This window comes from Dromiciops gliroides, chromosome 1 (assembly GCF_019393635.1).
Source record: "Dromiciops gliroides isolate mDroGli1 chromosome 1, mDroGli1.pri, whole genome shotgun sequence".
In the NCBI taxonomy this organism is placed as follows: Eukaryota; Metazoa; Chordata; class Mammalia; order Microbiotheria; family Microbiotheriidae; genus Dromiciops; species Dromiciops gliroides.
In genome coordinates, this window is record NC_057861.1 from 747,660,567 (window position 1) to 747,672,731 (window position 12,165).

A 12,165-nucleotide genomic window follows, 5' to 3' on the forward strand; every position below is an offset into this window, starting at 1 on the left:
TTGGGCCTTCATCTTCCCCTTCAGTCCTGGGCTAGGAGGAAGGAAACCTAGTTATGGAAGGCTGTACTTTGTATGCAAGTCCCACTGGAACGACACTCAATGTGACAGATCCAGGACAACTCAAAGGACTCATGATGACGTAAGCTACCCCCCCTCCTGAGAGGGAGAACTGAAGAAAGCCTCTGAGTGCAAGTGCAAACAGACTGCTTGTCACTGTCTTTAGTCCTCAAGCTTTTTTCCCATAACATAGGCAATGTGGAAATGTTCTGCATAACTTCTTATGTGTCACAGCTATCATTTTTCTTGCTTTACCAATGGGTAGGAAAGGGGTAGAGGAGAATTTGGTATTGAAAATTTTTTAAAACAAAAACGTCTTCATTGAATGTTTGAGTATCTCCCTCTTCATCCCTCCCAAAATCTGGCATACTTATTCTATGGGGCAATTATACCCAGCTTTAACACCTTCCTCATGTTACAGCTAAATAAATAAATTTAAGAAAATCATTTTTTTTAAATTGTTAGACCTCCTTTTGTATACTCACTTGTTAGGAGACCTCAGACAAATCACTTCACTACCTTGGTCTAGTTTTCTTGTCTGTGAAATAAAGGTCAACCCTAGACGCCAAAATGACCTCATGCTAATCATACTGAGGCGCCATTCTGTGACACCTATGGAAATGACAGTGGAGCCCTGAAAGCCATCGAGGCACAAAGCCAAGAGAGCACAAGGTGTCGTGTCATGTCCAAGAGGCTCCAGCCTTCTCTTCCCAAAGCGGTGCGGGATGTGAGAAGGAGAAGATCAGAAGGGAAGCTTCTTACCTTCATCTTCTCCAGTTCTTGAAGCCGTTCATCTAGCTGCTCCTGGAGGGCTTCCTTCTCATTGGTTAGCAGGGTGGAGCGTTCCTTGTGCGACTTAATGATTTCCTTGCACCGCTGAAGGAGATTCTCTTGTCGTTTAACTCTCTGCTGAAGAGTTTCTAAAGTTTTAGCAGCATCTCCATCTCCCTCTGCTGACACTAAAATGGAATAACCACGGAGGAGAGTCAGGCAGGCAGGCTCTGAGAGCTCAGAGCATTCATGACTAGGGAGTAAAATGGGGTGCAGCTAACATTTCGTACTACAAGCTTCTCCACACGTCTCCTCAGTACAAATATCAGGAAATAATAAGTGGGAGAATGAATGAGCATCACATATCCCAAACACTCAAAAAGGCAGAAGGAAAAGAAAGCACTGTTTATATCAAATTCTGCTACTCTGTGAACAGGTCATGGCATTAAGAAAATACCTAGGCTGCAAATTACCAAACGCACATGGAATTTAGGAAAACCAGGTATAGTATATTTAATAACCCTGAATAGAGTTTAACAGCTGATACCAAATTTAGGTATTTACAATACTTAAGCAGTATAAAAGTAACAATAATTTCAATGGTGCAATAAAAAATGTTGCTACTGATAAAGAAAAATAAGATTCAGGTCTGAAAAGCTAGTCTCCCAAAGTAAATATGCTTTAAAAGCATATATAATGCCACACACACACGTTTATATATATAATGTATATAATTACTTAGGCCTTTATATTATAGGATATATAATATAAATTTATAAAATAAATAAAAAGTTGAAAATTTTAAATTAAAAATATATAATATACTTAGGCCTTTATATTATATCTATAGTGTATGTATATATGTATATATACCTGATATGTGTACAATATGTTATGGATGTCATATACATATTGTAAATATTGTATCTAAAATATATATAATATAAAGGCTTCTAAGTAAGAAAAATGGACCTCCCTATATCAGTAACCTTTTCTCCCAGAAAAATCACTTCTAATTACTCCCTCCCACCCACCTCCACCCTGCACTGGCAAAAAAGAGTCTCATTTAAACAAAATATTCTGAAGACTTCAAGGCTGGGTCAGTGTGCCCACCACTTCAGCTGGGCCCAGTAACTCCCCTTCTCCTAAAGGCCACTTGGGGTAACATAATTAAAAAAGACTTGGCAAAAACAAACAACAACAACAACAACAACAAGGGGGCAGCTCGGTGGCGCTGTGGATAAAGCACCAGCCCTGGATTCAGGAGGACCTGAATTCAAATCTGGCCTCAGACACTTGACACTTACTAGCTTGTGTGACCCTGGGGAAGTCATTTAACCCTCACTGCCCCGCAAAACAAACAAACAAAAAACAAACCCCCCCAAAAAAAGACTTGGCAAGAGAGAACATACCTCCATGGTCTAAATCATTCTGTGCATTCTCTTCACTAGTTTCTTTGGGGAGGGTTTCAGGTTGGAGTTCCCCCTGCAAGGGTGGTTTAGATAAATCCAAAGTCATCTGGCCACTTTGCAAGCGATGCTTCAGTAGTGAAACCTAAATAAAATGTTCTTGTTAGAAAACCTAAATAAGGGGGAAAGGGCTTGATCAGAGGGTCTGGATCAAATTAACAGCTCCTAGCCCATCCAAAAGCAAACCTCCTGAATAACTTTGTGTATTTATACACAGCTAGTCAAATAGCCTTCCACATAACGTGAGAGGACAAGAAGGGAGAGTATACTTGAAAAAATATTCAAGATGACATTTCTTCTTTTATTCCTCACCTGAGTCTGCAGAACACTGATGTACTGGTCCTTCTCCTCTAGTGATGCATCAAACTCTTCTTGGAGATGTTTCTTTGCCTGCTGGTCCATCTGGAGCTCCTAAAGAAAAAAGGGCTTTTACAGGTATGTTCAGGATAAAATAAAAACTGTTCCCAACAGGCACCTAAAGATTTTTACAAATCATAACTTACACAAAGGTCAGTCACGACAGTAGCATTTTTCTGCAACTCAACTGCCGAATGAATTTTCTGTTTATACAAGGGAAGGCTACTACCACAGAAAGCAACCTTTGGCAGGCCATCACCAAGCTGCAGAAGTAACCAGCTCCTGGAACACTGTCACCAAAGGAGCAGCAAAGCTCATGAGCACAAAGCAAAATGCCACACTCAGAATTTTTTTGTATAGCAAGACATGAAGATTGTTTACTAAAGTGTAAAGAAATTACATTCTGCATCAGAGGAGGGAGTACCCATGTGGATGAAATAACAGAAATATTGAAATCCATTTTGAAGAAAGCATATCTAAAATTATCGAGAAGAATAAGTAACAAATAATGAATGTTTAAACATCACACTAATTGTCTCTCCCACTTGGTCATCCCCTACACACCCCAGCGACACTGAATCCCTGTAGGTCATCCTCCAAATCCCATTTCCTATCCCCCACTACCCAATTCCTCATTCCCATCCTTCTCAACCCTGTGACCCCCAAACCCTAACCAAATATCGCCCACTCCTTTCACGGTGCCCTCTGGAATGCCTATTGCATGGGCAATAACTTGCCTTCATCTTAAATCTTGTTCTCTGGTCCAGGACAGGGGAGTTCAAATATTACTTACTTTCCATTGCTAATTCTAGGTTCTCTCCCTACCAACTTCACCCAATAACCTTTCCCCATTTAGGTCCATAAGCTTGACCTCTCTGACCCACTCAAAGTCCTGGTAGGCATTGTCTACAGACTTCTGTCCTCACAAGTTGCCACCCAGTTCACAATCTTTCTCTCCTTCCCGCCTCTTGCTCTCATATTACAGGACACCAGCATACATGCTGGCATTCCCTCAAACACCCAACAGCTCATTTCTTTAGCTTGTTCACTTCCTATGACCTACTCCTCCACCTCACCTCGGCCAGAGATGGCTGAACCCTTGCTCTGCCGTCATCCACAATCTATCACCTCCATGTTCAAGAACTAGGATATTTCCTTGTCTGGCTTTCCACCTCCCCTGTGCCTTCCTTTACCAAACCCTGCTGTGTCCACACCAAGATTTCCTAACCTTTGATCCCTCAGTTATCTCATAGGCCATCACGCCTACATCCGGCACGCTTTCCACGTTTTCCCCATCCTGACTCTTTGGTGAACCAGTTCAACTCTAGACTGTCCTCTTCTCTTGGGTCGCTGGCCACTTTAGCATTTTACCAATTGTGCCTGCAAGTTTGACCTTTGGATCATTTCCACCACCCAATGTCTTCACTCCTCCACAAGTGCTACTGAACAAAGATGGAGAAAATCACACAACCATTCTGAATGGGTCCACTATAAACTTATGCTACACAACCTCAACTGGACCCTCACTGCTGCGAAGCATTCCTTCTATTCCTCCCTTATCATTTCACTATCCCTGTCCCCATAATGGCTCTTCCCAAACCTTTGCACCCCTCCTCAAACCCTCCCACACTCTCACCTGAGAAACCTGAGGCCATTCACTGTGAGCTCTCCCGTCTCCCCTCTTCCTCACCTGATATCACTATGATGCCTTCTACCACTACCTCCTCCTTCAGCCCTGGCTCACATGATGAGGCAGCCTTAAACTCCTCTACCTACTCAAGTGAGGCCATTCCATCCCATCTCCTCCAACACACTACACTGGCCCTACTGTTATCCCCATTCTAACACCTCCCTTCAATATTCCCCTCTCTATTGGCTCCTTTCCTACTGCCTAAAAACATACTCACTTTTCCTGTCTTCAAAACACTCTCGCTTCATCCTTCTACCCCTACTAACTATAGCACTATAGCTCTTCTGCCTTTTGTGGATAATCTCTTTGAGAAGGCTGTCTATAATAGGTGCCTTTGCTTCCTTCCTCTTACTCTCTTCATAATTCCCTATATTCCATTTTTTTTTCTTTTTTTTTTTTGGGGGGGGGGGGCAATGAGGGTTAAGTGACTTGCCCAAGGTCACACAGCTAGTAAGTGTCAAGTGTCTGAGGCTGCTTTTGAACTCAGGTCCTCCTGACTCCAGGGCCTGTGCTCTATCCACTGCACCACCGAGCTGCCCCCAGTATATGCTAATTTTTTTTTCCTGGTGAGGCAATTAGGGTTATGTGACTTGCCCAGGGTCATGCAGCTAGTAAGTGTCAAGTGTCTGAGGCTGGATTTGAACTCAGGTCCTCCTGAATCCAGGGCCAGTGCTCTATCTACTACACCACCTAGCTGCCCCTATAATTCCCTATATTCCAGCTTCCAACCTCATCAATGCACCGAAATTGTTCTCTCTAAAGTAACTAATAATATTCTTATTGTCAAATCCTTTTCACAATCCTCATTCTCCTTGACCCTTCTAAAACATCAGACACCGTCGATCACGCTCTCCTCTAGTTGTAGGATACTCTTTTTCTCTAGGTTTTCAGGACACTGCTCTCTCCCTACCTCTCTGACCATTCCTTCTGTCTCCTTTAATGCATGATCCTCCAGGTCACACCCACTAACTATGGGTGTCCCATGGGGCTCTCTCTTGGGCTCTCTTCTCTTCTCTTTCTATACTACTTTACTAGGTGACCACATCAGCTCCCAAGGAGTCAATGATCATTTCTAAGGTGGATTCTCAGGTCTTTTCATGCAGCCCCAACTTCCCTGCTGACCTCCAGTCTTTTCTCTCTGTTTGCTGGACGTGTCAAAGGAGATGTCCAATAGACATCTTAAACCCAAAATATCCAAACTAAACTTATCCTCTTTGTCCCCATTCCTGAGCTGCCTATTACTGTGGAGGGCAACACCATCATCCCAGTCCCCCAGATTCACGTATCATCCTCAATTCCTCCCCCTCTCTCACCCCTCCAATCTAAAATGATGCCACATCCTACAAATTTCACCTCTGCAACATCTCCAATATGCCCCCTTGTCTCCACTAATAATGCACCACCTGGGCAAGCCCTCATCACCTCAGTGCTAGACAACTACAACTGCCTGCCGCTTGATGTAGCTGTCGCAAGTCTTTCCCCACTCCGGTCCATCTTCCATTCAGCTGCCAAAGTGAGAACTGTGAGTTTGGGATCTGGTGCAAAGGATAAATTGCAGATTGTTGAAGTAGAAGCAATCAACTATGAAGAAAAACCAACTAAAGTCACAGTAGCATCTCTGAAAATGTCTGAGCAGCCTTACAGGTTCTCTAGGTGGCTTTGAAATTATACCACCAGTAGTTCGGTGGCTGAAAAGTGTGGTTCAGCTATGGCCAAAAGGCTATGGGGCTGTGGATACCCTGTGACCCAGTAATACTACTAGGTCTGTATCCCAAAGAGATCATAAAAAAGGGAAAAGGATTCACATGTAAAAACATATTTCTGGCAGCTCTCTTTGTGGTGGCAAAGAAGTAGAAATCAAGAGAATACCCATCCATTGGGGAATGACTGACAAGCTGTGGTATATGAATGGAATACTATTGTGCTGTAAGAAATGATGAGCAGGCAGATTTCAGAAAAACCTGGAAAGATTTAAGTGGACTGATGCTGAGTGAAGCAAGCAGAACCAGGCGAACATTGTACACAGCAACAGCAACACTGTGGTATGATCAACTGTGGTAGACTTAGCTGTTCTCAGCAATACAATCCAAGACAATTCCAAAGGACTCATTATGGAAAATGCTCTCCACATCCAAAAATGAACCGTGGAATCTGAATGTAGATTGAACCATACTGTTTCTACTTTTTTGTTGTTGTTATTTTTTGAGGTTTTTCCCTTTTGTTCTGATTCTTCTTTCACAACATAACTAATGTGGAAATGTGTTTAATGTGATTGTACATATATAACCTATATCAGATTGCTTTTTGTCTTGGGGAGAGGGGAGGAAAGGGAAGGAGGGGAAAAAAGTTTGGAACTCAAAATCTTATAAAAACAAACATTGAAAACTATCTTTGGGGCAGCTAGGTGGCACAGTGGATAGAGCACCAGCCCTGGAGTCAGGAGTACCTGAGTTCAAATCTGACCTCAGACACTTAACACTTACTAGCTGTGTGACCCTGGGCAAGTCACTTAACCCCAACTGTCTCACTTAAAAAAAAAAAAAGAAAAAGAAAAAGAAAATTATCTTTACATGTAACTGGAAAAAAATGATATTAAGATTTTTTAAAAAAGAAAAATGTGGTTCAGGGCCTGCACATGCTAGTGGCCAGCACCAAGTAGCCCTAGAGAAAGATGAAGAATCAGATTATGCAGAGGAACATGACATGAAACTCTTAAATATATCTGACAAACAATCTGTCCGGGTATTTCTAGGAAGGCTCTACAGAAAAACGAAAAACTGTCTGAGGATGAGAATTAAGATGATAATGATATAACTTTAAAGAAGAGGAAAGTGAAGAAAAGTTGATACTGTAGCCAAAAAGGGGAGAAAAGGAAGGAAGGAAGGAAGGAAGGAAGGAAGGAAGGAAGGAAGGAAGGAAGGAAGGAAGGAAGGAAGGAAGGAAGGAAGGAAGGAAGGAAGGAAGGAAGGAAGGAAGGAAGGAAGGAAGGGAGAAAGAAAGAGAGAGAAAGAAAAAGAGAAAGAAAGAAAGAAAGAAAGAAAGAAAGAAAGAAAGAAAGAAAGAAAGAAAGAAAGAAAGAAAGAAAGAAAGAAAGAAAGAACCCAAACAAGAATGGAAAAGATTCAAAGCCATACAAAAGGTCAAGAATCTTTCAAAAAGCAAAACGTAGGACAAGACTCCCCAAAGACCCAGTTCTACAGAAAATATTAAGTAAAAATGTAGGGATGTATTTTTTGAAAAAGAGCAGTCATCACCTTCCTAGAGAATTGTTTTTGGATGTCTGATCAGGAGGCTAATGAAACTCTCTGCCTATGGGAGAAATACCTTGAAGAAAAGTTTGTTAAATTTTTCCTTCTTATTCCTGTAATGGTTGCTATCTGGTTGTCCTTTTTACAGTACCAACTGAGAACTTTCCCTATCATGTCCAATAAAAGTTGTCCATACCAAGAAGGCATTGTCCAGTTTTCAAAAATTTAACTTCATGTGAACTAATCCAACCATTCTGGAGAGCAATTTGGAACTATGCCCCAAAGGCCAGCTGCCCCTGTTTTTTTTTTCTTTTTTTTTTTCAGTAATTCTTTTCATGTTCTATATTACTATAACTTTTGGTTGTTTCTACCTTGCTCGAAATGTATTCCAAAATGAAACAAATCCTGAATTACTGAATGTACTAGAATAGTGCATATGATACCAAAATGAAAACAACAGTAATGAGAAAACACACACTTCAACAGTAAAGATGCTGCCAGAATATGTAAATGACTACTGTGTGTTACAAAGTGTAATACCAATGATCTTCAATCTCTAGATGAGTCAATGAGTTTTGCACTGTACCTTGGACACAAACTACACTCTTAATCCCAGTCTTATAAATTCATGTCTTTTGTCAAAAAGAGCATTAGGCAAGATGTGTGAATAATTCACTTAAAATCTATTCCTTGAGGGGGCAGCTAGGTAGCACAAGCACCGGCACTGGATTCAGGAGGACCTGAGTTCAAATCCGGCCTCAGACACTTGACACTTACTAGCTCCATGACCCTGGGCAAGTCACATAACCCTCATTGTTTCACCTCCCTCCCCCCAAAAAATCCACTCCTTGAAAACAGTCCAAATACCTATCAAACTGACAATGGGTTCGATGATACCCTCTTTACAAAGCCCAGCACAATGCTGTTATTCTTCAAAAAGATATATATGATGTATTTGGAACCTGACAATAAAGCCAGCCAAACCTGAATTGATCTCTCTTTCTTCATGCCTAAAGGCCAATCTAGCATACGTCCAATCCTAGAATTGCAAGACTAGACCAGCATAGACCCAAAAGATCTATCTCAGAGAAACAAGGAAGGTACAAACCAGCTTTGGGCCCTCACTAGTCTCAAAGGTCCCTCGGACAATAAGACAACTCAAGAGACCTCCTATCTCCTCTAAGGAAAAGAATGGGTCAACATAGGCTCATTCAGAAGCAAATCTAAATTAGTCAGCCAATCATAGATATAGTTCAGTTTTTCAAGGGCCATTCACCACAAGTAAGAGAGAACTGCCCAATTGTCACTGGTCTGCAAAGACCCAGAGACAGAATGAATGAAGAGGTATTCTGCTGAATAATCATCTAGATCCAGGTAGGAAAACATTTATTTTGGAAAGAGTACTGGACTTGGAGTAAGAAGACTGGGTCCAAGCCATTGCTCAAACACTTATCATACCGTTCCACTATATATTGTACCTCCCCTAGTTCCTGGCACAAGAATGCAAAACAGGAACTTGAGAAATTTCTCAAATTAATGCCAAATCAATATCCCAAAGATACCAAAAAAAAAAAAAAAAAAAAGGAAAAAGGACCTACACGTACAATATATTGATAGCAGCTCTTTTTTGTAGTGGCAAACAATGGGGACAATTTGAGAACAGCTGAACAATTTGTGGTGTATGATTGTGACGGAATATTGTTGTACTATAAGAAATGACAAGCAGGATGATTTCAGAAAAACCTGAGAAGACTTATATGAACTGATGCAAACTGAAGTGAGTAGTACCAAGAGAATACTGTGCACAATAACAGCAACACTGTAAGGATGATCAGCTATGAAAGACTTAGCACTCTAATCAAGATAATGATCAAGACAATTCCAAAGGACCCATCATGAAAAAGCTATCTACCTCCAGAAAGAGAACTGATGAATTCTTTTTTTTGTCTTTTGTAACAATTGGAATGACGCCACCTGCTGGAGACTTACTGGAGAAGAGCTCCACCATGAAGTGATGGTCTTTGAGGGCAAGACCAGGAGTCTTTTCTTTGGTGTCAGAAAGTGATGTTTGCTTGTAGGAGAAAGAAGGGGGAGCCTGGTGCTCTGATTCGGGGCTCTTTCCTGTGGACTCTGGCAGAGAGGGGAGCTAGAAATGCACTCTCCCTTGAATAGATAGATGAATATAGGCCTTTCTCTCTCTCTCTCTACCAAATTCTTATTCTCTTTAATAAATGCTTAAAAGTCTAACTCTTGCTAAAGCTTATAATTTATTGGAGACCACTCATTAGATATTTTAGACAGACTAGCTAGAATTTTAGCCCTTAACACTTTTCTTTTTTAAGTGAGGCAATTGGGGTTAAGTGACTTGCCCAGGGTCACACAGCTAGTAAGTGTTAAGAGTCTGAGGCCAGATTTGAACTCAGGTACTCCTGACTCCAGGGCCGGTGCTCTATCCACTGCGCCACCTAGCTGCCCTGAGAACTGATAAATTCTGAATCAAAGCACATTTGTTTTTCTTTATTTTTCTTGTTTCATTTTTTGTCTGTATTTTCTTTTGAAATATGGCTAACATGGAAATGTGTTACAAGAATTTACATGTATAATCAATATCAAATTGCTTGCCTTCTCAAGAAGACAGAAGGGAAGGAGGGAGGGAAATAATATGGAGTTCAAAATTTTTTAAAATGACTGTTGAAAACAATTTTTTACATATAACTGGAAAATATCTAATGAAATAAATAAAAATATATTTTCAAAAAGCAAATAATACTTACTTAGCTGAGTGGCCCCAAATAAATCATCTAATCACTCTGACCCTCAATTTCTCACTTATTAAAGGGTAATGTTTATACTACCTACCTTCAGAGCTGTTGTGAAACTAGGTATATTATAAACCATAAAGAACTATATCAAAATGAGCTATTATTATTATTATTATTTTTTGCAGGGCAATGGGGGTTAAGTGACTTGCCCAGGGTCACACAGCTAGTAAGTGTCAAGTGTCTGAGGCCGGATTTGAACTCAGGTACTCCTGAATCCAGGGCCAGTGCTTTATCCACTGCGCCACCTAGCCTCCCCAATGAGCTATTATTATTATGCATTCATTTTTATAGTACTGAATTTTCCTGGAGAATTTGAGGTTGGTTTATTGTTTTTTACCAAAAAAGAGAAAAAAGTGGGTTGCAGTAAATGTTCTATAGCCTAGGGTAGCTATTTATCAAGAAAGACAAGGAATGAGCATATAAAGCCACCTCAGCATTAATATTCATTCTGCTCTGATGTTATGGGTATTTTAATTATTCTTTTCAATTCTTTTTTTTTTTGGTGGGGCAATGAGGGTTAAGTGACTTGCCCAGGGTCACACAGCTAGTAAGTGTCAAGTGTCTGAGCCCAGCTTTGAACTCCGGTCCTCCTGAATCCAGAGCCGGTGTTTTATCTACTGTACCACCTAGCTGCCCCCCCTTTTCAATTATTTTCAATTTTAATTATTCTTTTCAAAATACAAGTTACTAAACTCACCTCTCGTAATTCTCCAATTCTCCTGAGAGCTTTATCTTGACTCTGGCTCAAAAGACCCTTTAAAGAAAATAGTTGGTTCAAAAATTGGCATAATATGTCAATACAAAGCAACTCAACCCACCAAAAGCATTATTCACACGTAACAGGTATTTTTAACAATTCCCTAAGTAGTTGCGGAGAGTGAACAAAAAATGGTCAAGATGTTAAACCAAACTCCAAACTAAATCTTTCCTTCCATTATGATATGGTGTGACCCACCTCTGATGCCTTATCATTTATTCCACCAGTTAAATACACTGAAGTGAATTTTTATACAGTTTACAAATGTACATCACTTTTGACTTTTTGATTCCACATTTTTATTCAAATAAAAAAGTTAAAGACTGCATGTGAAATAAAAATGAATATGCGGCAACCAGGAAGCAATGTTAGGAAAACACAGATCATTACTCAAGAAATTTTCTGAAATGAGACTTTCATTAATTTTCTCATAATTAATGAAAGAGCTGCATTTCTGATGCAGCTGAATCCTATTTTTCCACTAATCTTCAGAACAATTTAAATACACTTCCAGGGAAAATATTGCTAACACAACCAATTTTGCTTCCTATCAAAAAATGTACTCTCAGTTGCTTAGATCAAAATATCTTAGGGATGAATGACATAAGGAAAACAGCTACTATTTAAAAAAAAAAAAAAGATGTATCATTTAGAGAGCTACCCCAAGACCAGGCATCATCTAAAGGAAGCTTAGCTCTGTCTGGAGGAAAAAGGAATGCTTCGGTCAGTTGAAGTGAGCCCTAAATGCATACAAAAAATGGTAATTCACAGAAAGGAGAAAAGGATTTTTTTTTTTCCAAAATGTATTTAACAACCAACTTCAGGAAAATAAATCTATCAATAGTGAAGATTCTATGGATCTATGATCTCCTAAATGCAGACATTCCTTCCAACAGTATAGACTGTGGCCCACTGTTTGTGTCTTCTGGGACCAGAGCCCTGGAGTCAGAGGGATTACAAATCCTTCAGCCCATGGTAACCATAAGTGGTATGA

The 12,165-nt window shown here is 40.3% G+C and overlaps 1 protein-coding gene across 9 annotated transcripts in view; it reads right to left on the bottom strand.

Moving 5' to 3' along the window:
• GOLGA4 (golgin A4) overlaps window positions 1–12,165 on the bottom strand; it is a 107,871-nt gene that overhangs the window by 60,805 nt on the left and 34,901 nt on the right. For all 9 annotated transcript variants that reach the window (XR_006354099.1, XR_006354098.1, XR_006354096.1 and 6 more), the window contains 4 exons: window positions 11,112–11,168; window positions 2,610–2,708; window positions 2,241–2,382; window positions 820–1,016 (listed from right to left, as the gene is read on the bottom strand). Coding sequence is in view for 5 of the 9 variants with exons in the window: in XM_043976347.1 (XP_043832282.1) it covers window positions 820–1,016; window positions 2,241–2,382; window positions 2,610–2,708; window positions 11,112–11,168 (495 nt within the window). In the remaining 4 variants the exon portion in view is untranslated. The remainder of the gene's footprint in view (window positions 1–819; window positions 1,017–2,240; window positions 2,383–2,609; window positions 2,709–11,111; window positions 11,169–12,165) is intronic.